Source organism: Triplophysa rosa, linkage group LG3 (assembly GCF_024868665.1).
Source record: "Triplophysa rosa linkage group LG3, Trosa_1v2, whole genome shotgun sequence".
In the NCBI taxonomy this organism is placed as follows: Eukaryota; Metazoa; Chordata; class Actinopteri; order Cypriniformes; family Nemacheilidae; genus Triplophysa; species Triplophysa rosa.
In genome coordinates, this window is record NC_079892.1 from 10,196,986 (window position 1) to 10,224,323 (window position 27,338).

Below are 27,338 nucleotides of genomic sequence, written 5' to 3' on the forward strand. Positions count from 1 at the left end.
ATGGACTGTTACTAAGTAGCTGTGGGTCTATGGATTTTGTGTGATACATGTGATACTTTACCCCAAAATAAAAAAATATTTTGTTGAAAGGTTAAAGGTCCAGTGTCCAGTGAAATTTAGCAGCATCTAGCGGTGAGGTTGTGAATTGCAACCAACGGCTCACTCCACCCCTCCTTTTCGAAGCGCTACGGTGGCTGACACAGGGCTAAGATGTCGGCACTTTTCTGCTTCTTTGCTGAAGGAGATAACGTTGAACGCACTCTGTAGAACAAGTTGTCCATTTAGGGCTACTGTAGAAACAACATGGCGAATTCCATGTAAGGGGACCCGCGGTGTATGCAGATAGAAATAGCTCATTCTAAGATAATAAAATGATTTATTATCATTATGTAAGGTCTTTATACACCTCTGAAGACATAGTTATGTATATTATATTGCATTTCTGTCAATAGATCCTCAAAAAAAAAAAAAAATACACACGGCACCTTTAAACCCAAATAATATTTTAAATGACAATGTCAATAAACATCTTTTAATTTGTTCATCTTATTTTTGTAATGCAAATATATCTTCTAAATACTAATTATTATATTTTAAATCAATTAGATAAACATGATTATAAATTTAATAAATTATATACTTTTTAAGATTATTAAATAAGATTTAGGGGTGAAATATGACCAGGACATTCTTTTATAAGAGTCCAGTCCACATTCATTCACAATCCAGCATCCACTTTATTTTTACCACAATGACAGGCATCAAGGCCTCAATTTATTTAAACCTTTCTCTTTCTTTTATCACAAAAACACAGACATAATAAAGACTAAGAGTCTGTGACCACTTGGTCAAAGCACACTGATTTAAGAAAAACAACATCTATTTCACTCAGAGGACTGATGCTCTTCTAGCACATCTAACACGGTTTTCTGCTCACATAATGCGTAACGAAATCAAAAAGAGAATTACGTTAGCATTCAGGGCCTTTGGCAAATAGAACCGAATAAGTTTGATTGCTAAATCAAGAGGGACTATTGGCCGAATCAATAAAAATGTTTGTTTAACAACCTAGAACCTAGTAAACGTCATGATAAGCTATCAGGTCGGCAAACACTGAAAGGTCCCCACCTGGAAAAAAGGGGCGGAGCGGATAAGAGGTTCTCCCTTGTACACACATGACACACGCACATATGAACAGCACAAGCATGGGAAACCAATCCCGGGCTGGAATGTTTAGCCGGAGGGGTGGCCTATTCTTGAGCCGGGGGAGGACACAAATCTAGATCAAAACAACTCAACATTGTCTATGTTTTTTCCATTTATCACATTAATAGGGCATTTCACCTCTAGAAACCTCAGTAATGTCAATGCTGGAAGCTCTTCTTTCAATCCGTAACTACACAAACTAACTGGACAAATGTAATGCAACAATCAATTATTCAGTTTCTGTTACAAATGAGTCCTGATCTGTTGTTTTCTGTTTGACTTGATTCATGCACATCATTTACAAGTTCAACAAGTACAACTGTTATTACAAATTCTTAAAAAACATTATGTTGAAGTTGGCGAGTAAACCATTTCTTTTACTCCCCAAGGTCAATTTTTACTCATTTTTGCTTAATGTTAATTTTGGACGCTGCTCATGAGGAATCAGTGTTTGAGTTGTGAGTGTTAGTTGGCGTGGTTTGTTTTAATGCATCATTAGAGACTTTGTCAGAGGTTCAATTCACAGAAAAGCTGAGGGATTCGAGACGAGGCGTGCCGCTAGTCTTTGCTCTAAGCCCGCTTGTGTTTTAGATGGCCGGAGGTCTCAGTGGACGTTCCACTCCCAACAGCTGTGGGTTATTAGCCGGAGGGCCTCGCTGGCCATGCGGCTGACTCAGTGGCGCCAGCCCAAATAACCAAATGCAGGACACTGGCCTGAAGGGACAACATGACACTGAGTTTTATTGAGTCTGAGTATGTATACATTTAAAAGACGAGTGACCTTAACTCTGACAACTGACAACAGATGTTAATGCATTTTTTATTAGGGTTAGGCTATACAGTTTAATAGAGCGACTTGTTTTTCTACCATCACAATGGAATATGTGCATATTTTTATTTGACATCATAAGGGAGAAAGTTAACCTTGTACTATGAAAATCAACATACAACAGTGTCTATACACACATTTCATAATGCTTCATTGGATATAACACTCAGAGTTATGTTGTGAATATTGTCACATATTTTACCTTTCTTCTTATCAAATTCATCAAGTACTATTCTTTTGCTAAAATTTTCCAGCAGCCAGACATGCATTATCCACTAAAAATCAAAACCTTACGTTTAATTTCTGACATATTTTTTATATTTCAATTGAACTGAAATGTAAATATAATAAAAAATATAGAAAATTTGCAATCTCGTGATCACTATAGTATGTTGATGGAAACATAATGGTAACATATATGACCTTTATAAATAAAACACAATGATGTTTACATCACAGCTCTTACTATACAGTATGTATTATAACATGAATGCACACATGAACGGAACTATCCACTCAAACAATAAAACATTATTGTATTACAGGTGTCACATCTTTACATGCGCTGAAAACTGTCAAGCGAGTTCCTCTCAAACTCTGAACAGCCTGTCAATCCTCCCACACAGTTACTTCAATAAATTTTAACAGCTTTTCAGCTTCAGCTTCACTTCACCGTGACAATGTCCTGTTCCTTTTTAGAGAACATAGGGAGAGAACATAATTGCATGGCTCAGTGGTTAGAGCATGGCACTAGCAATGCCAAGGTCATGGGTTCGATCCCAGGGGATTGCACATAGTCAGAAACAAATGTATAATACAATGCAATGTAAGTCGCTTTGGATAAAAGCATCTGCCAAATGCATAAATGTAAATGTAAGTTAGCTAAACATACAGTAGCTACAGTACATTTACCCAGATACCCCTGGATTAGAACTGTGGGTGACATCTGTGCATCAACAAACCTACTGTATGTTCTGTCTATGAGCTTAGGACACAAACCTTTAAATCAGACATTTTTAGTGAAAACATCTCATTTTTGTCTGCATGCTCCCTCAACAAGCTTTTAGAAAAGAATATAGCTGCAAGTGGCGATACGGGGTCAAGCACCAAAGGTGTTGAACTGGTGTTGGCGCTATAGAGTTAGTGCTAGATACCCGAAGGTTGGTCACATGACTATTGAGGACCACCCCTACAAGTGTGACATATTTCATAATTTTCCTACATACAGTTCATAGGGCTGCCATAGACTCCCGCTGGGGAAGAAGAAGAATAAACGAACAATTCCAATAGGGAAATGCAGCAATTGCGGTGCTTGGCCCCTAAGTATGGAAAGTTCAATACAGCACCAAATCAGTTTTCATACCTTATAGCCCTGTTTTTTAATAATTAAATATAACTTCTATAGACAGAGACTTTTATGTGACTTGCTGTAAGAATATGCTAAGCACTGTGTCATCAAATGTACAGACATTATTGCCTACTGTATTAGTCACATCTCTGTTTACTGTATGACTCACCAAGATACTTTCACTCCGACATGATAGAAGAGTTTGATGTGAGATTCTCTCTTAGACAAAGCTTTTGTTTAAATTTACAAACAGAAGGACAAACATTTTTATAGGTGGGGACATTCACACCCCCAAAACGGCTCGGGACAGCAACAACCCTGAATAGAGTAAATGGTGACATGAGCTCAGCACACAAAAATATAGCCTATTGTACAGACAGACGGTATGTTGTTATGGACAAAAAATATCTTCCGGTGTGCATAGTCTGTTGCTATGGGAATCATTTTATAAAGTATAAAACCCTACCTATCATACACACAGATCTCTCAAAACATACCGGACATAACCAAACAATGCTGTGAAATTCTCTGGTGTTGATTGGCTTTCTTCACTTCCTCTGATTGCCAATGTGATTAAAGGTACAGTGCGGGATGTTTTGTATGATCTATTAACAGAAATGCAATATAACATACATAACTGTGTCTTTAGATGTGTATAAAACCTTACGTAATGAAAAGTTATGTTTTTATTACCTTAGAATAAACCAGTTGTATCTACATAGGGAGCGGGCCTATCTACATGGAATTTGTTATGTTGCGCAGCCATGTTTTGTACAGTAAGCTCTAACGGACAAACAGCTCTACAGAGCGCGTTTCGTATATGTTGGTCTTCGTGTGTGTTTTTAGACGCAGCTTGCGTCATCACTGAGTTGAAGACGCACAAAGTAGTAAGTCGTAGTACGGAGAGGAGGAGGAGTAGTCATCGTCTAGCTGAAGCAACTGATTGTTCTGTCTTAGAAGTTTTGATAAAATGGAGGACCATGCGTATTGTGCACAAGTGCCGACATAGCGTGAATCTCCTTCTTCAAAGAAGCGCAAACGTGATGCTGCCAGACGAATTAGAGACAAACGGCGGCAGAAATCCAGGATAAACATCGGTGTATCTATTACCAGATGGAAGGCATTGTTGAAAGACAAATGTTTTCAAGGCGACGCCGAAGTTGCCTGTTTTCTGCTAGACTGGTAAGATAATTCAACATTTTCAATGTTTCCACTTTTTCAATGTTTACCAAACAACTGTTTTGTTGAAACGGTAACGTTAGCATTTTATACAAATGGCCATAATAACCTCCGAATAATAATGTTTTTCCGTCCCTGCGGTACGTACTCCGGTTGTTCCTGACTTTACAAAGGGGGAGACAAACGTCTACTAACTTACACCTAACTGCCTATGTCGCTGTCAGATCAAACGCTTTGAACAGCGTTGCTATTTACGATTAGCTAACTTTAGTTACTTCACTACTCTCAGCGTGTACTAGATAGCACGCAAGAAATATATCTAATTATAGAATTGTAACAATAACTTTCGCAATAGAATACATGTTAAATGATTAATTACGTTAATATATTGCCTTACCTTTGCAAAGAAACATCGTTGCTTGTATCACTGCTATCCGCTGTCTCAGTAGATGACATCTTTTTTTACTGTTGCGGCCACCGTCGTAATTCGAAAGGGAGGGGTGGGCAAATGACTCAGAGATTCGTTGCAAAACTATAATACAACGCTAGTGGCCGCTGATTTTCAAGAACTGCGCCTTTAAATGAGGTGTCGTTATCTCTAATACTGTAAATCATGTTTGGCTACATTTAAAATGTTTATTAGCCCTCGATACACCCTAACCTCAATGGCAGATCCTTAAAATACCTTATAAACCGAGTAGTTTAACCAAATATAGATTTGCATTCGAGCGTGAGATCAGCCTGGAGAATTAGAGTGTTTGCCATAGTCTGATTATGTTTTATGTCTTGTTATTACACGGCTCGTTGGAATACTTCATTCTGATTGGCCAGTGAGGACATTTGCAGGTTCGTTATTCCCAGATAACAACCTCTCAAAACACACGGTAAATTATTTTCAGCTTTTTTTAAAATATGTCTTTAAATAACATATACGACATTATATTTACAAATGATTAAACCAAATTGCCTGTTCAAGACATTTGAACATCGTTTCTTACCTTAAAACTGAAGGTAAACGGCTTTTCCTCAAGGAAGGTCTGCAATCGGTAAAAATGAGCTAATAAAATATTTCAAATTCACATTTCATGTCCAGTTTTTTCTCATGTGCCAAGTAGTCTTGTAATAAGTGGGATAATGTACAAGCACCCGCTTTTCATCGGGTCCTGATCACACTGTCGGGGCTTATTTCTGCGATAACAATTACTTATGTACTGTACATAGCTTACATAAGAGTTCTTACCTGTCGACAAACGGACCAGCTGATACTAGTAGTTATGCCACTACATGATACTGTAAGACAGTTTGTGGTTTTCTTGGGAATTACAAAAATTGTAGCTGCGGCATTTAACAACTAAGCAGAACTAATAAAGTTAAATAAAATAGTAACTTGATTTACATCAAACTTCTCTCAAAGTTAAAAGTGGTGCAACGTGTAAAACAACACAGACAAATGTAGCAAACTTGTATAGTCATTATCCTTCCATTATGGAAGTTAACTTAATAAGGTCATTGTCTGCTGCTAGCCCCCACCTCCAGGGAACAAAATGGTTATGTAATTGGGTCTCATTTGTACCTCTATGTCAACCTTTGAGGCAGGTGATTCATGCAGTGGTACGACCCTCCTCCTACCCACATGGAAGAGTATGAACAATTGTTCAGTTTTTAGGTGTCTTAATTTTCCCTTCGGTCTCTTTAGCACTCACTTCTTCTAATAGAAATGTTTGCGATCGTGGTTCAGATCATCACACACAGCTGTGCGAAACCACACAAGATCTGTTTCCTCTTTCACACAAGAGATACGTGTCTGCCTGCGAGAGTATTTTCACCTCGGATGCGTCTGACCCTCTGTGAAATGTGTCTGTGGGTTCTGGAGGCGTAATTTTAAAACAAGGAAACCAAAACTTGGTCGAAAAAGTAAATCTTCTTTTAATTAAATTATCTAAACAGGTTTTTTCGAGTGTCCAAAGGACTTTTATTGCAAAAATTATGCTTTTAAAATGTATTGTTTTCTGTTAAGACACGTCACTACCACAAATATCAGATTTTTATTGGTTCCATGGTTATAACAGACAGAATAATTCATAATAACGATATTATCGTGATATACATCAAAAATGTTTTTAAGTAAATACATTTTTTACTGATTTTTATGATTAAAACGGGCAAAATAATTCATGATAACGATATTATCGTGATATACATCAAAAATGTTTTTAAGTAAATACATTTTTTACAGATTTTTATGATTAAAACGGGCAAAATAATTCATGATAACGATATTATCGTGATATACATTGAAATGTAAAAAAAATGCTATCAGTCAAATTCATCTTTATTTTTGTATATTTCTTGTTTTCTCTCTTTTTTGGCAAAGGAATCCCACTCAAAATACAAGTGAAGGGAGGCGAAGTGAGTGAGAGTGTGTAACCATTGTGGCTCTTAAGACAAATTTAGAAATAAGTTTATGATTTTATCATATATGTAGTCTTCACGTGATATCGGTCATCGTTGGTTTTTATATCACGATTATTGACAATACCGTGACACCCCTTCTAACTTGTCCGGCACAATTTGCATTACAAATGTAAAGAACATCTGAAACTGTACATGGATTGTTTAGAAACGCACACCTTGTTGACAGAACTCGATTTTCACCTGCCAGATAATGAAACAGGTTAAAACAGTCAGTGAGGTCAACCCAGTTCTCACTTGCAGCCCTCCAAGGGAGGTCAGGTATCTCATCTAATCCTGGGTGTGTCATAAAAACCTGTATGCGCCATTGAGCGGGACACAAAGCCAGTCAGGCAGATGGCTGAGCCTGTTACCTATTCCAAACAATTACCAACATCTGTCCCTCAGCCAGGAGGCTTCCGTGACAAAAGGCAACGACCTTTCCCAATCAGAGGAAGACGCGCCTTTCCGAACGGAGCTATAGGAACAGGTTTACGATCTTTCTTGTCGATATTACAATTCTGATGATAGAATGGATGACAGATTAGCGTTGAAAGATGACTTTCACCTGCAACCCTGCAACTGGGCGTGAGGTTACACCTTTCCTGAATGTTCGCACGCAGTTTAACGCTTCCTTTCTGGATTGATTTGTAACTTCCTCTCACTGATAAGGTGCATACACAGTGGTTATAAGAGAGTTTTTGTGTTTAATGTCATAATGAGAGCTGGCATTGCCTGTTGGGACAGCTTTGAAGGGGAGTGTGCCGTGTACGAGAAACAAACATTACTCAAGAATGAGAACTGGTGCCAATGGAATGGGGTGGGGGGCTTTAACATTTTGCTTTTGGCGTAGATCATTTTAATATACTCCATTATTATTATTTTGATATTTGGCTTTTTTAACATTAGCATCATAAATAATGACGATCTGACATCCTTTTTGGGGATATTAATGAGTAACATTGCTCATGCAGTGAGGAAGTCACCATTCCCAACAAAAAAAATGTCTCATAAACACCCTTGGGGTTACTATCCATACACCGACCGGCTTACTAGCTAGTCTTTTCCCAACAACAAACCAGAAAAAGTCTAAAAGCTGGAATCAATTATAAGATATCCTAAGTCAACCCATCATATCGCTTACCTTCCCAGTTCTTCTCCAATATCATAGAAATCCTCCACTTTTTGTTGCTTGAACACAGCCATTCCTAATGTCCTCATTGATGACGACTGTGTCTCTGTAAACGGCGGACAGTGAGGCAAACGCGTCTTGCAGTGTCCCTGGAGAACCACGCAGGCCAGGGGAAGCTGTGTGTTCTGAAACAAAGCCACAGACGATCAAATTTGATGCACATGTTTCAACATGCTGCACAGCATTCCTCCACTTCCAAAAAATCCATTGCATCTTCCTAGTTTAAGCGTAATAGGAAATCAGACAATAAGTAACAGTTGTGACCCATGATGCAATGTGATAGTGTGACATAATATCATTTGGCACACAGGGGAATGACAGTCATCCAAAAAAAGAAATGCTGTGGGCAAATCCAAAAACAAAAAAAACAAGAAAAACAGAGGTTTTAAATGGGTTGAGTAGACCTGTAATTAAAACTCATTGTGACTAAGTGACTTCCTTCAGAGGAAAATAAAGGTTTTGAATTATACAGTGAAACTGCCCTGGTTAGGTATATCCTGCTAGATAAGATCCAATGTTGAGCATTAATGCTATGAAAAACTGACCAGTTGCTGCTTTATTATAACAATAATTTCCACAAAAAGTATAACAAAGATGTGTTTATAATACAACATACAATGTAGCTCATATTGCTTGCTATGCATATCTAAGCAGTTCATGATAACCGTGAGAAAAATCCACATGCTATCTTTTCCTAATCCGTTACAACTTTTACAAAACAAACTGAATTGCCGTAGAGAATTATTATTATTTTTAAACTTTACAGTAGAAGAAAACTGTGAGATGTCTTACCTTACGCAATTATACCTAAATGGACGTATTCCGCTGGCGCATAGTTCTGTCTGAGCGTCCGCTCGTGTGAGTGGAGCTTTTCAGCTGAGCGCACGCGCTTTTGTTGTCAGTCCGGCGCTCGCTCACACGCCACCTGTTGAGCTCAGCAGTGATGTTCGATTCAATTATGACTCGTTCATTTGAGTCGGTTCTTTCCTGATTCTGTCCAACAACTTCTCGTCGATTTTGAATGATTTGATAGAAATGTCGAGTCATAGGGTTTGGAATATTGAAATTATTTACAGTCACCATGTTTACGGAAGACAGTAAGTTTATCAAAAGATACTTTAACATTTTTTTTCACACTCCCGTGTGATAATTTCGCCGCCTGTTGGATACTCTTTTTTCGCAGTTCACGTGAAAAAATCTGCCTCGGCAACTTAATATAAAAAAACTCCACGCAATCGTTCGCTTAATATTAGTCATAAGCATGCACAATTAAATTTACATTCAAGTAGGCACTGTTTATAGAATGATACATCTCACTAACTTTTAAAGTGCAGCGTATTACAGACACTTATTTAAATGTTTGCATGCCGTTGTTTTTTTCTTTTAGGGTTAACTTACGTCGCTGAAACTGAATAAACAGGATACTTATTACACACCGTTTCACTAATATCTGTAGTCTCCGCAGAACACATCGCTGTAACATTATTCACATGACTTTTACATGGCTTTCTTGGTTGTAGAATAAATTGCCGGTGCATAATTATGAAACTATAATTATTAATAAATTCATATTAATTTATTAAAAATGTATACAAACAAGGAAGATGGCGCTTCTTTGGGTATAGTAGGCTTTTTAGGACTGTAGGAAAGACAAGCTGTGGTTTTGGCGCCCCCTTGCGCATGGAGGGCATGTGCGTGCGTTACATTTTGTTAACCCGCAAGATCTATCTCCGATGTCCATTGCAGTTAAAATGGATTTCGGAACATAAAAGGACACCTTAAAAAATGGATGATTTTATCTTTTAATTACAAAAGCTTTACAAAACAGAAAGGAATAAAGAGACGATAAGCCCCACATAGCCTCATTGTTCTGTAGCATGATTTGTTTTTATGCATCCTTTGTAACTCAAGCATTGTTCATGTAGAGACAGTTTAACAAATAACTTTTCAAAGCATACAAAGTGTCAATATTTGACATACTCCATGCATAAACAATTATTTGTGTATCGATACATGCAAAGTAAACGTTTCAGAAACATTCAAATAATTGAAAATAATTTGTGCACAGCAATGTGTTAGATATAGATCTGGGCAATGCATTGCATTGAACAACAGCAACATACAAATTGAAAACAATCTGTGCTATAAGACTTTGAAAACAATCTGTGCTATAAGACAAACATTAACAGCTAAAAGGAATACATGGCTTATACAATAAATGGTGGAGATGTGTTGAAACTCGAATTTGTCAAATATTATTTATGCATGTTGGGTTTAGCTGGGCTTACAATAATTCAATCTTTGAAAGGTGTGCAAGTAACCTATGAGAAAAAATGATAAGAGACCAGCTCTCACAGATATTGAACAGAAAATCTGTTTAATTATTCATTTGTATATCTTTCAGAGTCTTATAAGTAAGTCTCAAAACATATACTTGAAAAAGTCAAAATTATAAAATGCAGGAAAAAATTGTGCATTTAGTCCAATACAAAAACCGTTACTCTGTGTGTATGAATAGATTACAACAGGTAAAAAGACGTGTAAAGAAGAATAAAGTCTTTCCAAGCATACACATGTATAACAACAGTAAATGTCTTTAAAACATGCAAATTACAACATAAAAAAACGAACAAAGTACAAAAGTGTGACCGATACTGAAATCAACAATCCCTCATCAATTGGGCCCTTAAGAAAATGTAACACATGGAACATAAAAACAACATGCTTGACACCCTCAAACAAACGACTTTCACACACTCTGGCTAAATATTTTCCAAATCATTATGGTCATTTTGAGCAGCATATGTTGTGTATATATAAACTATTATGAAAGATTTTAATGTTAGAATATAAAAACTAAGCATTATACCGCAACGCAATTTTGAAAACAATACAACAGCAAATGAGCATTGTTCTCGAAGAATCTAAATACAGAAAATACAGAAAAATACAAAAACCGATGCTTGCAAAACCTGTTCAATTGTCATTTTTAATCACATCCAATGTCAACAGGAAGTTTTCAAAGAATCTTTCTTATTTCCTGATTTGAGAATTTGTGTGTAAAAATGACAAATAAAGTGATTTTAATAAAAGTACCAAATGTATAGGAAGAGGACCGGCCTTGTAAACATGCATCTGTCATACGTGTACCAGTTGAATTTATATCAAATGACTCTATTAAAAAGGCGATATGAAGTGTTGATATAAGAATGAGCAAAAGTATGTAAACAAACAATGGTAGGAATTTTTTAAAAGAGTGACTTGTTGAAAGAGGAAATGTTGGTGTACAGGACTGTTCACCTTTCTATTTCATCCAGCATACTGTAAAAGTCTACAAATTTAGAAACTTCTCCGAACCACACCAGCAGAATCTTCACTGGCTCAATGCAATTACTTTAGTTACCATAATACTGCTTTTGGTCAATATGTACTAATGGATGGAATATTGGTAAGGCAATTCAAAACAATATAAAAGATACATATTGACGAATAAACAGCAATACTGTTCTATTGTCCCTGAAAGTCACATTTTGAAAAGCTGTCATACATCAATTATATGATGTTGATTTCCTGTCAAATCTGAACATGGAAAAGTATAAGGCACTCTCTGATTGGTTCACCAGTTGCGCAGGTCCCTTATTGGTTGTGGTTTAGTTGTCTTCCTCATCGTCACTGATGAGCGTTCGGCCGTCCAGTGTGGCGTCTCTCTCCCGCAGGAAGGTCTGGCGGATAGCTTCCAGCTCGGTGAGTTCCAGACGAACTTTCTCCAGGTGGAATGTACGCCGATTCTGGATCTGTCGCAGTGGGAAGGGATTCATGTCCACAAAGGCGATGCTCATCAACTTCCTGTTAGGAACACAAAGATCATACAGGTTTGAAAAGACAAGAGGGTTAGTAAATGATGACAGATTTTTCATTTTTGGGTGAACTGTTCCTTTAACATTGCAAAAGTCCATCAAAAGCTCGCACCTTGCATCCAAAATGGAATGCGTGAAGTAGCGGAGGTACTTAAAAATGGTCATTGGATCCTGGAGCTTTAAAAATTCCTCTTCTTTGTACTTGAAGAGTGCAAGAGCAAATCTGAATATAATCTGTCAAAATAAAGAGGTCAGGAACATCAAAACAAGTTATCATACATGGATAAATGTCAACATTTTTAGTAGAGTTTTTTTTTCCATACCTTGGGTCCTTCATAAAGAAAAGCATCCCAGATCTTAAAAAGAATATCACTGACCACGCTGTCCACAAACACCACCAGGAACCAGTTAAAGGTGATGAGAGAGAAATCCACTTTATAATGCTCAAAATGAGCATGAAGTCTGGGTAACTTCTCATTCATTAGGTCCTTAAACACACGCTGATCTACCTGCACCCAAAAACATCAACACAAGATGTTTTCTTTCATCGAAGACCTTATTTGCTGTTGACTACAACCACATGATAGCAACGAATAAGGCAGAACTAGCAGCATGCCAATAATATGGTCTCAATTAAAAAGCACTTTATTGGTTGTTAACCACGATCTGAGGTTATATAAGGCCAAAATGTGGCAACTTTGTCTGACAAACACATAACCATGTCCTGACAACAGGAAACATGTGTGAAAGATGACAGAATAGAAAAACGTGCTGTTAGCTTGATGCTTGTGAGTCATACCCTGCAGACAATGACATATGCTCGGTTCCAATTTTAAAACCGTGGCAGTGTTTTTGGGGGGGATTTTGGACTGTGAGGAAGAAGTCAAGCTTGCGACAGTACCTGTGAGCCCAGCAGTGTTTTGGTGTAATAGTCGCGTGGCATGAAAACCTCCACAATGGCAACGAGACACCAGAAAGCGTCTTCTTGATCCAAGTACAGAAGTGTAATGGCTGCCAGTCTGAATTAATGAATAAGAACCCAAACAAATCAGATCTGGACACTTTAACATGCTGATTATGTTTCTTTTTTTGTTGAAAAAATATCAGAAGTAACATTTCTTTAAAAATGAGATTAAGAGGTGAACCCAGTAAACTGTTGTGTCACTAAAAGGGATAGTTCACCCAAAAATGAAAATTCTGTCATCATTTACTCACCCTCAGGTTCTTCCAATCCTGTATAAATGTGTTTGTTCTGCTAAACACAGGAAGGAAGATATTTGGAAAAATGTCAGTAAGCAAACAGATCTCATCCCCCATGTACTGCAATAGTAGGGAAAATAAACACTATGGGAGTCTATGAGGGATGAGATCTGTTTGGTTAATAAAATTCTTCCAAATATCTTTCTTTGTGTTTAGCGGAATGAGGAAATTTAGACAGGTTCGGAACAATCTGAGGGTGAGTAAATGATGACAGATTTTTTGTTTTTGGCCGAACTATCCCTTTAAAGGTGCAGTAAGCGTATGAACTTGAAATAGTTTGGATCTACTACCTGTTGAGGCCTTGGCAGTATCCAATGTCTGGATTCCTCCAGGAAAAAGCCAGCAGGACGTTTCTGAGTTTCTGGATTCCCTCCAAGTCAGGGGAGGCGTAATGCTTATTATTAGGAAGTGTACGCAAGAGGTCCAGTTCGATCTGCTTGCAGGCCGGGTTGGGTTTATCATTCGCCATGCTCAGAAGGTTCTGATAATAATCCTTCGGCTGGCTGTCACGCATCTTCTTTACGTGGAAGTTTACGCACCAGGTCCACACCTTGGATCGGTGGATATGAGGCACGCCGCTTCGCATCAGCGCCTTCAGGTCTGGAGATCGAACCATCTCTCTGTTCATGGTGATGGCCAGGTAGTTGTCCCACTTCACTCGAACCGATGTCTCCTGGTCTGTTAGGGAAAAGGACCTTAGGTCCAGTGCTCTCTTTTTAGCTTCAAGTTTTTCTTCGTCATCTTCCTCTTCTGGGACCGTCTTGAAGCCATAAATGTCGTACTCACTAATTGATAAAACGACAAAACGTTATTATTGATTGCATGGTTTTCGTTTAATTTTCATACATCATAGAAAAAAAGTCTCAAGTCATTAAATGTTTCATGGTTTTGAGAGACTAAAATTGTTTATGTATGTAATGAAACAAATGCACTTATAAGAAACAGTTAATACATGAATTCTATCATGCTTTTTTAGACATGTACCTATGATGATATTTTTGAAAGTACGCTGAAGTACCACATACAGTAATTACCACAGTACAGTACATTCATTCCAGTTTCATAGAATTATCATTTGATAACATAACAAAAAGTACTTTAGTGACAAAATACGAGCATGGATGTTCAGGTGGTTTTACTGCAGGCAGAACCAGGAAATTCCCTTGTTGATCTAGACGATGTATTTCAAATTATTAACATGACTAAACATGTTTTTGAAACTGTATCTTTGAAAGGGTGGCAAAACAAAGGGTTGTTCAAACGAAATTCTAAAGAAATACAGTGCTGGTTTTGTGGGCAAGAAACATTTCGTCCTGATTAGAGGCCAGATTCACAAAACATTCTTAGACATTTCTTAGAACATATTTGAATACAAATATTTTGTATTACCAAAGAAGTCTTAAGAAAGTTCTTATCTCAAGACTGAGAAATCAAATACTCAAAAAAATAAACAATTAAAAGAAAATAACTGGACTATGGATGGATTAAAGGGATAGTTCACCCCAAAATAATTTTGTTGTTCTGCCAAACAAAGAGATATTTGGAAGAATGTTTGTAATCAAACAGTTCTGGGGCACTACTATAGTAGGAAAAAATATCAAATATGGTAGTCAATGTTGCTCCAGAACTGGTTAGTTTCCCAATTCTTTAAAATATCTTCCTTTGTATTACGCATAACAAAGAAACTTAGAGGCCGTCTACACAGAGCGCGCTTAGCTTTATACGTAAAGATTTTGTATCGTATCGGCCTTTCGTCCAGAAAAATCCGGCGTTCGGGAGCCTGAAACTGCTTTTTTTTTTGTTTTACACCACCCTTGCGTTTTCGTGTGTGCAGCAGATCCGTATATTTTCTGAAACGATGATGTCTTCACCCCAGCGCAAAAAGTTTATGCGCATGCTCAAAGTCGTCTTCTCTTTTTTTAGTGCATCTCTGTGGCAGAATTACAGCTCCACATACTGATTTGGCGTGTATACTACATCGTTTTGAGTCGGTTTCAGTGGTTTCGTGTGTACGCATATATTTTTTATGAGGGTGAGTAAATGATTAGGGATGCACTGAAATGAAAATTCTTGGCCGAAGCCGAATAAAAATGAAACACTTGGCCGAAGACCGAATACCGAACACGGCTTTGCGCATTTCTTCTATTATTTAGCCAATTTTTACACTATTGCATAAACTGAATGGTCAAAATGTGCTTTTTATATTTTGTCTCGCTTTTCAAAATAATACAATATAACTTAAAATAAAATTGAACAAAACAAGTAATCTACATAAAAAAATAGAGCCCCCTCTCCCTTCTTGAATAGCTTATATTAGGCCTATAACTGACTGCTGTACTCTGTACCCCTATAACAAAACACTTCATTAAAAAGTGTCATTCAACATTATAAGCTAAAAACATGAATTTGAATAAACGAAAATTGTTGGATTATTATAGGCTACACTGCAAAATGACTTAAAGATAAAAATAACATGCAAGCAATTCTGACTGACAACCATTTCAGTTCACGTTTCTCCACCAAACTCCGCCCACAAAAGTTGACTGTTCTCTCAGAAGGTGTACTCAGGGCCGGGATGCACAGAGCATACTTTGACAAGCTGTTTAGTACAGGGAACTGTGTGCACACGACCACTGTATGATGTCAAAGGATGTCGCGAGTGGCGGGGCTACTGTCAGACCACCCGCACCAGTCTGAAGTACACAAGTTACCGACCGGTAAAGACGCTTTCGGTTGCCGAACATTCGGTGCATCCCTATAAATGATGACAGAATTTTCTTTTTTTGGTGAACTATTCCTTTAAAATATGGATACCCTCACAGTTGAGGTAGAAAAAAAATCCTACATGTGACAGTGAAACTTTATAAGCATGAGTTGCTTGTTGCTTCAAAAAGGATAATGTACAAATTTGTGTGTTTTAATTCTCAAGAAAAATTAAGCTGTTCTTGAGAAAATACTTGAAAACTTTGTAATGAACCTTCTTGAGGTCCATATTTTATAATACTGTCCGATAATATGTTAACCTTTCTTGAACCAAAACCATATGTCAATGTACACAATTAATTTTTACATAACGCTTTTCCCAGCATGGGTTTTTTAGCTCCTGACATGTTCAAAAGAGACTGTGATACCTGACGGCATTGGGTTTGAGGATGGTGTGCTCCTGCTGATCTGTACTCTCCACCTGCAGTGCTTCTTCCAGTAAGCGAGAGATGACATCTCCACTATGACTCTGTTCTGACCCGGAGCAAACAGGAGACTTCACTTCCTGCAGTAGAACCAGGTACTTACTCTCCACCTGACACAACTTGGCCACCAAACTCGTATACTATAAGAGCAGAGATATACAAAATGATACCACAGCAAACATCACCAGGACAAAAGAATTCTGGGAAAAGGAAATGCTAACATGGCACATAATGAAAAAGAATCTGCAAACAAAACATCCAGGATGCATTGCATGCAATGAGCAGCTGTCACAGCTGTACTTCCTTCAGGAGAATTTAAGACTGTTGTATACAAACACACACACAGACCTTCACTTCTAGAATCTTCTCTCTAGCTTCAGCTTTTCGTCGCAAGACTGTCAACTCCAGGATTTCTTTGTTCAGGAAGTTATTCTGGGATTTGTAGCCTTGGAGACTGTCCTGGAACAATGTTAATATCCAAAGTTGAGGCACCACAAAGCATGTAAACAAATCAAGCTGAACCTCTATATATTATTTTTAGACACAATATCTGCCGTCTTAAATTCAAGTTTATTTTTCTTACTATGGAAGTATATCACTGCCATTAGCAAAAAAGCATGTTGAATTACCACTAATCAAAAATAAATCAGTTGCATTACCAGTGCTTGCATTTTTAGAGTCTGCAATTCAATATGGTTGTATAATTAAGCTGTGAAAATTTCAAACTGAAACATTTCACACACATTTTCAGCATTTAAAAATTCAATAATCAAAATTCACCTTTAAATTTCATTTATAATCAAAAATAAATCAGTTGCATTACCAGTGCTTGCATTTTTAGAGTCTGCAATTCAATATGGTTGTACAATTAAGCTGTGAATATTTCAAACTGAAACATTTCACACACATTTTCAGCGTTTAAAAATTCAATAATCAAAATTCACCTTTAAATTTCATTAAAAAATGTCAACTTGTTTTAAAATGCAGCCTTTAATATTCGACAGACAATTTCCAGTCCATATTATTTCAGTTTAAAAATTTGCTTCCACAAATTCAGTGGTTCAAATTCGAGTTTCACATCCTGGATTCCCAGGAGAAGCAATAGAGCGCCGATTCCTCCTATGCATGATCTCTACCTGCTGCCTGACCGCTTCACCAGCATGTGGTGCAAGTCGGTTCTGACGAAGACCAAAGCAAGAAATGCAGATACTTTTTATATGCTGACCGCACAGTCCACTCATCTGCTCAATTAAGTGAATTCATTTGTTCTCATTGATATCTTCTTACGCATAATCAACATTTCAGCACATCATGTTCACATAAATCTTATGCATCATTAGCATTTAAAGGACATTTGTTGTGTTTAAAGCGGTCAAATAACTGTGATCTCAACAAGAAGCTTGTTGACAGCCTCTCTGATTTTAACGCGTAGTAGGCTACTCTCCTACTATGTGCATCTGTTTATTTGATTGTAGCAGCAATCTCTACTAGCTTTCTTTTTATTTTCCTCGCTTGATCTTGTTTTATTTTGCGTCTCTCATAAAATGCTGGATGTGAATTGTGGAAACGTTCGTTGTTGTTTTTTTGTTAATACGAGACTAAAACTGATCTTTTAGCGTGCTTAGAATTTCATATTTTTTTTCAGTGTAAACCTAACCTGCATATAGAATTTACTCATATTCTCAGTGATTTACAGTACATTCGAGTTATACATTTTGTATGTGTTCGGTAACACTTTACAATAAGGTGCTTTTAGTTAACAGTAGTAAATGCATTAGCTAACAATGAACAATTTCGTTTTTCAGCATTTATTAATCCTAGTTCATGTCAATACAGTTATTCATCTTAATTTATGGTGCATTAACTAATGTTAACAGTGACAACGTTTGATTTTAATAATGTATTAGTAAATGCTTAAATTAACATGAATTAATATTAATAAATGCTGTAGAAGTATTGTCCATTATTAGTTCATGTTAGCTAATGCATTAACTAATTGTTAACAAATAGCACTTTATTGTAAAGTGTTACCGTGGGTTCTATGAAAATCAAACCTATGAACTTTGTGCTGCTAATGCAATATTTTAGCAACCGAACTACAGCAACAAAAACCTGATTTCTAGGAATTCTTGCACAAAACTTTGGCAACATCTGAATTTACTAATGTTGTCAAATACAAGCTTAAAGTGTTACCAAAACTTTTACTTAAAACCAATATTTCACCCTAAGCGCCCCGTTCACATATTCAAAATATTAAAAAACATGTCATTCAGAAACAGCTATTGAAGTGCAGTTTTGTGTAGGATAAAACCGGTTCTTGTACTACCTTCAGGATGTCCAGCTCTTGTTTCTCTCTGCTGGCACCAGGCGAGCTGCATTCACCAGACGGGTTTCCACCTTCGTCGCTCTGCTGTGAAAGTTTCATGATGACTTCGTCCTTTGCCTGAATGGTCTCCATGAGCATGCCGAGCCGCTCGTTTATCTCCCCCACTTTAATCTTCAACCCTTTCAGCTCCTTCTGGAGACTCTCCTTCTCCAAAGCCAGCCTCTCCATATGACCGCAGAGATCCTTGATCTGTCCTTCTCGCTCTCCCAGGGCTTTAGCCTCCTCGCTCTGGTTATTGTTGTCTGGCCCCATGCTCCCTGACTGGCCTGCTGAACGCCAGTCGCATTGAGAGCTCCGTAACGTTTGCTGGAGGAGACGAACCAGCTCCTGAAGGAGGGCACAATGGTATATGAAACACAAACCTTTACAGTGACCCATCAATCGCTCACGCTACTCAAACACACATCAGCTGAAGGGGCCAAACAAACCCAGGTTTCTTTGTTTCATTGATCAATCAATCTTTAAAGTCTATTCACAGGGTCAAAGGTTGCTGTAATACATTAGTACATGATGCAGAAATTCAGATCTTCAATTGGTGCATGGGGCATAATTCTGCCTTTCTTTCATTTTTAAAGGGGTCATATGGCACGAATACGTGTTTTTCTGTGTCTTTGGTGTGTTATAAGTTGCCCATGCATGTATTAGATTGCAATTTAAATTAATCCCTGCGTTTCAGAGAGGCGGGGCAAAGAGGAGATTCAAACATGCACGGTATGTGGAAAAAACAGCGTTTTTTTAACCTTAAATCGTGTATACACATTGCATTACATCTAAAACAAACCATAATATTCATTTTAGCCTTGTCATTTGACCCCTTTAAAGTGTAATACCAAGTCTAGTTGGGTTAGTTCTTATTAACTAGTATATTATGTGTATATGCATATATGTATTTTAACAAGCACACGTTCTTCATCTTAATGAGATATAACAGCATTGTGTACTGTTATGTACTGTTACTGTCATAAAATAGGCAATTTAGTGCTTGGAATTGTGCAAATCCTTATGAGTACATGTGTTAATAAATCAATAAAGTGGTTTGCGGTCAGAATACAAACTCTATTGTTCATTGTTATAGGCCAAATTATTCAAGTTGTTAAGGACAGCTCAGAGCTAAAGGGAAACTCTTCTCATCTGCACACAAACAGCACAAAAACAATACCCGTTTTGTGGTTCTCAGACGCCTTGCTTTAGATCTGATGAAACCTTTACAGAAAAGCACACAGAGCACCATTCACAATTGTATCTAAAGTTACAGGGATATATTGCATCAAAGCTTACTGTTATTTTGACATCATACATGCAGAAGAACACAGAAGGGGAAGTCCAATTTACATATAGCGACTTACAAATGCGGAACATTTATTAGAACCAAAAAAAGAGGAACTGATGACAAATACCTCTGACAAACCACTGTTATGGGCAGCGGTGCGCCCCTGCTGACAAATGTTACAGCATCAGAAAATACTATAGCCAAAAATAAATATTCTGTCATCATTTATTTATCCTCATGTCGTTAAAACTTTCTTTCTTCTGTGGAACACAAAAGAAGATATTTTGAGAGGTTCTTGTGTTCATACAATGAAAGTCAATGTGCAGCATTGATGTTTGGTTCCCAATGTTCCTCAAAATATATATTTTTTGTGTTCCGCAGAAGAGTCATTAGCTTGTAATGACATGAGGGTGAATAAATGATGATTTTCATTTTGGGGTGAACTATCCCTTTAAGTAGCTTTTCAGTAAAAAGCAGGCCCTGTTTTTATTTATATTTTTGCTTTTGGCAGATGCTTTTATGCTAAAGTGCATTCAAGCTATTTATTTAATCGGTACGTGTGTTCCCGTGTGAATCGAACCCATGACCAATGCGATGCAAAAGCAACGCTCTACATCTGAGCATTATTGATCTGATTCTTCAGTAAATATATCTTACCTTCTGACTGGCGAGCTCCTCCTGGAGGCAGGTCTCTTGCTCCTGCAAGCGGATGATCTCCTCCTGTTGGCTCTGAATGCGGAGCTGAAGTTCGGATGTCTTGGTTCCGTTGCATTCAACCGGTGAGCTCTCCGAGCTGCGGCTGGCTTTCCCGGAGCCCACGTGAAAGGGCCGCTTCATTCGCGAGGGGTTGCGGAAATCAAACGTGAATGTTGAGCCAATGGAGTCTGGACAGATACAGATGGGAGTTTAAAGCAATTCTATGTGTATGTATGTAGCAATATTTTCCCATGCACAAAGTCTTAATATGAAATAAAGCTAATAAATAAAAATACATTCTCTGTGGACATAAACTGATAAATAATTTACGTAAAAATCTAAAATATTTGACTACTGACAGAATGGCATTACGCAACAACGCAACAAATGATTAAAAATGTTTTGACATTGAACTATTTTGTCCAAACCGGTGCCAAACATGTCGATTTCTGTCACATTGTCACGGGTAACCCCGCCCATAGTGAAATTTCATTGGTGGAAAAAACAGTGTCCACAGGCGTGTTGCTTGTGTAACCAAGACAAGAGCCGAAGAAGAAGCGGTTCGTTGTGTACGCTGTGTGAAGCATTTAGCAGCGATAGCGGCAAGAAAAAAAGTCACTCTTGCAGCTTGAGTTGTTACATACAGAAGAACACGTAATTTATTTATATCATTCGTTCGGAAATGCGTATGAGTAAACCCGACGCTATCACAGAGTCTTTTGACCTGAAGGGAGGGGGTTCAAGCAGACCAATCACAGCGCTTGCGGTCTGCGTCGCATTGATGCGCTGTTACATTTCTGGTGAGGTGCGCGTCAGGCTAGGGCGTAGAGTACGCGTCTCTGCGTAGGCTACGGCGTAGGTCCGACGCAGAAGTAAAACTCCGCCTTTAGAGCTACAGCATCACAAACTTTCAGCTTCAGAACAAACCATCAAAACTTCCCACAAGTCTGTCAAAGAAATAAAGAAGCAGGAAGTTAAAGCAGATGAATAATCTTACATCTGTGATTATGTGAAGGACTTCCCCTGCGCTGGCTGTTGTCAGGTGGAGGTTTGTGCTCCGGAGAATCCACCAACTCCCACTCCTCACTGCTGGCTGTGTAAAAAACACTGCGTCTGTTCTCTCCTCCCCGGCCGGCTCGAAGGTGAGACATGCTATTTCTGAAATAGGGTAAGAGACGTGGAGAAAAACGTTGCTTTAATATTAAAATATACTGTAGTTATACAGCAACAACTTTGAGAAGGTTCGACATTTTTAAACCTTGATACAGAGACTTCATCAAAACATATATTCAGCATGTGTGTTACATTAGTCTTGCTGTCAACATGTTCTGGTGTCGATCCCCCCGTATGATATTTATTAGTCTTCTTTTATTCACATCAGGGTTAAAGAATTAAATTCCCAGGCTCTTGAAACTAAACTTAGAGCTGCTGTAGCATTTCCAGCGAGTTGGGTTTGTTTAGCTTTGCTAAAAATCTAGATTTCAGCCCTTTGGCTGCCTAACAAATTACATCATCCAAACAGATGTGTCCATAGTCTTCTGGAGAGTTTGAAGAGGATAGTTCTCAGCTTCAGAAAAAGGCCCAGACAACATACAGACATTTAGACAGATGTACATCTGCCATACTACGATTTAGAAATGTAAACATTTCTAAGCATTTCTTTCACACAGTTTGGTGGAAGAACTTGCTTATTGAAATGATGAATACTAAGCTAAAATGAATTAAACAAACAGGATCATTTATTGGTGTAGCCTACTTTATTACACTGTCTTTGCTTAATAGAGGCTACTCAAAGCCAAACATGTGGAAATTCCCACCACTAACACCATAACTCTATCGCAAGGCCAGTGTGAGTTCAGCAGGGTTCTACAGTACCTGAGCTCAGAGCCCCAGTGTCTGAGAGAGTTAAAAGCTGCTGTGGGAGGAGCCACAGGGCCACGAGCAGTCTGGACCCCGACCAGTCCATCACTGTCCAACTCCAAGGCAAAATCACTCCGAACACTTTCCATAGTCTCGTTTGGCTTCTCAAAAAATGTTGCTTCTAAAACACAGAGCAAATTATCTTAACTGCGAGTATGTAGGTTTTAAAAGGTGCCTTTTAAATCAACCCTGTTACTATAATTCCCTCCTTTTAAAAGAATGTAAAAGTAATTGTGTGCATTTATAACATTTATCTTTCAAATATTTTACAATCATCTTCATCATTATCTGTTCAGGACAAGAACAGTCCTTTTTTTTGTTGCAATAGTTTATGTAAAATGTCAACCCTGTTACAGTGGTTTTACTAGCTTTTTGTAGAAGCAGAAGTATTTAATGCCCTAATTATCGCCTTATAATTTATCTTCGTTACAAAGCTAATAATGTCATAAACTAAACTGTCAACCCTGTTATTTTAGCATAGTTGGATCCAAAAATATTAATCTGCCACAGCATGGTTAATTAACACTTATACACAAGGAATGGACATACACATAAATGTAAAGCTTTAATGCCATCTGCTAAATTCATAGATGTGAATCAATAGCAGTAAAATCAGATATACTCAGAAGTGTATCTAAACACACTCAGTAAACCATATAAACCAATACATACTGTGCTCAGATGAGGTCTCTTAAAAATAAAATCACTGTCTCTTAAAAAGGTTGTGGCAAAAGCTAAGCTAATAATACATATGTACAGTTCAAAGCTCCACTTTGCCATGTGTTTCATGATCCTCATTTGAAGCTCTGTGAATGTTGCATTCATATGAAATCACATTGCATATGCAAACAACTAACGTTACAAAGGTCAGTAACAACACTGCCGGTCGCTTTAATTGAATGACTAATGCACTGCCATGCAGAAGGGCATTTGTTTATGCAAATTGAAAAAGCCAAAGAGACAGTAAGGAGGAAGCAGACTTTCTTTGTTTTGCTTCTGTCTTTTTGCCTGCTAAAATAATACTCGCAGCCGTTCTCATACGACAGAAACCAATGAAATGTCTACGAGTCTAAAAACAATTACAATCCCTCATAAAAACAAAATCAAGAAATTAAGAAAACATTTTCACATCAACTAGTGCGTTTCTGTTCTGAATTCTACAAACTGAATCAAAACTACGAAATAACACAAACTGAAAAACAATCTAAACTCTTATATTATAGCTTCTTATAAGTTGAACCCTTGCCTATCTGAGCCTATCTGAAAGGTGGTGAAACTGTGAAACAGCATCACATGTTTAGAGGAACCATGTGCCTTCTGGACCTTTGACCCACCTCACATGACTAAAAGCCATACATACACTACAGGTTAACAGTTTGTTTAGGCTAAGCAGAGTCGGTTGTGGCCAACAGCTAGCATCAACATTTCCTCACATGAATGGAGGACTTTCATCTCTCACGTTATCTTTCTTTACTGTGAGTTGCGCGTGTTTTGTCACAGTCTGCTGGTTTCGTGCTACTGCACGTCTCACCTGCATCTTTGGCCACGAGACCCGTGTGTGGATAACAGGGGGCGGGAGAGCACCAGCTGTCTCTGTGACCGGGCATGTTACAGAACTCCCATCTCTTCTGTTGCAACTGTTGCAGCCAGTAATGCATCATCTGCTTGCTGGGTGCCTGCGTACACGAAGAGAGAAAACACAGTGTGAATCAAACCTCTATTTTTGCGTTACGATACACCAGCTGTGTTGAGAGGAAGAGGGTCAGGTGTGAATGTGACTGTCCCCTTTGAGGATCATCATGCTTGTTTCGGTCTCAGTTCCAGTTTACGATTCAATGATTTGGGTGTCTCTGCCATTGTAAAATTCAATCGAAAACATAAGAGCTGTAAACACAAACTAATTGTTGTTATGTGGATGGGAGGTATTGACATCACACCAGCTAACAAAGTAATTCCCACCAAGCGTACAAATTAAATCAATAAATGATAAAGCACTGTATGTCAAAAAACACAAAAAATGTTACCGGTGTATAAAATCCATAAATCGGTGCTCTTTGGATGCAGGATTTCTTAATTTATCAAAAAATTCATATCACCAGGGCACTCGAAAATGTAGTGCCATTATTCTTAAATGGCTTTACATAATTTGTAATTTTATATCTGTAATTTAAATAATATGTGACATCTTTATGAAACAATGACACAAGTGATATACTGTCAACTAACCTCAAAAGGTATCTGGACAATAAAAATTAGGGCTGTCGCGATAAACCGACGATAAATATCACGTGATTTATGCACAGCTTTTGAGTGAAGTACGGGAAAATGCTGCTGCATCCGAAAGCCAGAGGGCGCTCTCTTGCGGAAACTCCAAATACGCACTGCAGAAGAAGACCATAAGACGTTCTAGAATCTAGGAAATGCCTATGGACATCTTTTTATCACTAACTTACCCAACACTGATGATAATAAAGTATATTTATAATGAGCATGTTTGACGGGTGTTGCTTTTTCAAATGCACATTATAAGCATTTCCTACTGATCCCAGAGACGTGCTTCACGGACAAGCTACGCATTAAAAAAAATCGACACATTGCATATCGCAGCCAGCTTGATTTCAATAGGATTTAGTGGTATCGCGATAAATTATCGTGCAGCCCTAAATGTGCAAACCAAATATTTGCAGTAATATCAAACCAAACTGCATCTTTTTTATCCTATTTTGCAATACTCTTTACCAATTTGCTCTATTAGTCAATTTTTTTGTGGATACCATGACAAACTTATTTTGAACAATCCCTCTATTTTAACATTTGAAACCCAACACTTTTTGTATTAATGCTGTGCAATATTTAAAAAAAATGTGTATAATATTTCTTCGAAATAAATACCACCATATGACGTTTTGTTATGTAACGCAAATTCAAGCATGACTTAATAGTCAAAATTATTTTTGGAGCCTCTGTACAGCATTAAAAAAATATTTGTATTACACATTGTTTGGACTTTCGTTCACTACCTGACATAAGGTGTGACAAGCTGCCGCCTTGGACAGAACCCATAATGCATTGGGTCAGGAGTACTGCTCTTAACTTTAAGTAGGAACACAAATGTTGCGAACTGTGCCAATTCTTTCTCCGTGAAGATGTTTCGATGACATTCCCTTCGACCAAACTCATGAAGTAGCAACAAACACCAACAGTTTGATTACAAAAGCTAACTCACATTGTCATGAAGGTCAGGAATTGTTACACGGCCCCTAGAACTAAGCATTACAGGCTCTAAAACAATGTGTATTACACTTTCCAAAAGCATTGAAAATGAATTTGAGAGACCATTTGCATTACTAAACAGAATCAAATAAGAAAAACTGGTTTTCAAGCCCGGTGCACAGAACAACCTAATTCACAATCTGCAGATGTAGAAAAGCGCTCAGTTACAACAAGAATCTTGTGTTAGCGTCCTACATTCTCCAGTCATGAGACAAGAGGTTCAGAACAATGATGATTCCAGCATGTTAGTTAGTTATTGTATTGTATCCTGATGTACCCAGTTAACAGAGTCAGTGTTAAACATCCAGTGTGCTGTATTTAAAATGCAGTCCTTCACATTGGCCTCCATATGCCCATTAGGAAAGAATGCATGTTCAATGTTGTGGTTTGTACAGCATTTTAACTTTAAATAGCATGTAGTTTACGTACCTAAAAATTAAATACGTCTTAAATAATAAATAGAAGTAATGAATGCACATATGCTTTTAGAATAGAAGGACGTTTAGCTTGTTGCAATAGGAACTTGCTTTAAGAAATAATGAGTACAAGTACAGTAATATGGAGAACTGGATTATGAGTTTCATTCTTGTTGTCAAAGACAGATAGGCTGGTAGAGATATTAGATCAATGGGGTGTATATTTACCTTAAGCAGTATATTTACCTTAAGCAGAAACTCCTTCCCCTCGGTGCGGATCTCAAAAAGCCCTTCTTCTGCCTCCACATCATATGTAAAACACGCATCTGCTATCTCAATGTGCCCCAGCGGGAGGGCGTCTTGAGGAGTCTTGAAATAATACAGGTAACACTGTCTAGGGTCGTACACAAACCAGCGCGTCTTGAACCCTCTAAGCGGCCCCTTCCCAGTCAGTTTGTTTAAGTATCCGCATAATTTGGCTGCCTGCTCCTTCGTGCCATCGCAGTCAGCCAAGTCCAGAGACCTGGTCGCCAGGATCCGAGAATTCCTGCTGGAGTTGGCAGCGCTGTCATCCTCTTCATGCATCGTTCTCCGCACTTTCTTCTCTATCGGCGGATACAAAGTTTCCATCCGCGTGACGTCACATGACTTCCATTCCTCGTGCCGCGGCGAATGGCATGAAGGGAAATGTAGTGAATTGTGTAAACACTAAGTTTAACATTAAATATCCTCTCCAGCAGCAAGATTTTGTCATTCAGATGTTTGTTGTTTATTTGCTGCGTAAAAACATGCATAGTAGCATGATGTAAGGCATGAAGTAGCCTAATTAAACAAACAAATAATAATAAAGATGAAAAATAAAGGAAT

At 37.9% G+C, this 27,338-nt stretch overlaps 2 protein-coding genes across 2 annotated transcripts in view; both read right to left on the reverse strand.

Annotated features, from left to right (window-relative positions):
• dapk2b (death-associated protein kinase 2b) overlaps positions 1 to 9,126 on the reverse strand; it is a 32,603-nt gene extending 23,477 nt beyond the window's left edge. Inside the window, exons 1-2 of the mRNA XM_057329142.1 lie at positions 8,998 to 9,126; positions 8,158 to 8,330 (exon numbers count right to left, since the gene is read on the reverse strand). Coding sequence (XP_057185125.1) covers positions 8,158 to 8,234 — 77 coding nt within the window. The 5' untranslated portion in view covers positions 8,235 to 8,330; positions 8,998 to 9,126. The remainder of the gene's footprint in view (positions 1 to 8,157; positions 8,331 to 8,997) is intronic.
• A 710-nt stretch (positions 9,127 to 9,836) lies between these two features.
• tbc1d2b (TBC1 domain family, member 2B) lies at positions 9,837 to 27,106 on the reverse strand. The gene is made up of 13 exons (XM_057329141.1): positions 26,718 to 27,106; positions 24,314 to 24,458; positions 22,738 to 22,903; positions 21,860 to 22,020; positions 20,824 to 21,050; positions 18,837 to 19,223; positions 16,859 to 16,969; positions 16,454 to 16,650; positions 13,613 to 14,107; positions 12,964 to 13,081; positions 12,386 to 12,571; positions 12,175 to 12,296; positions 9,837 to 12,051 (listed from the first exon to the last, which is right to left on the reverse strand). The coding sequence occupies exons 1-13, from the start codon at positions 27,099 to 27,101 to the stop codon at positions 11,856 to 11,858; spliced, it is 2,895 nt and encodes a 964-aa protein (XP_057185124.1). The 5' UTR covers positions 27,102 to 27,106; the 3' UTR covers positions 9,837 to 11,855.
• Positions 27,107 to 27,338: the final 232 nt, after the last annotated feature.

Excerpts from the sequence above, each read along its gene's own strand:
- tbc1d2b (XM_057329141.1), bottom strand. The coding sequence starts at position 27,101 with ATGGAAACTTTGTATCCGCCGATAGAGAAGAAAGTGCGGAGAACGATG. Across the intron at positions 22,021-22,737 it reads CACTGGGGCTCTGAGCTCAG|AAATAGCATGTCTCACCTTC; the intron begins GTACTGTAGAAC and ends ACCCTATTTCAG. Across the intron at positions 13,082-13,612 it reads TACTGCCAAGGCCTCAACAG|ACTGGCAGCCATTACACTTC; the intron begins GTAGTAGATCCA and ends TCATTAATTCAG.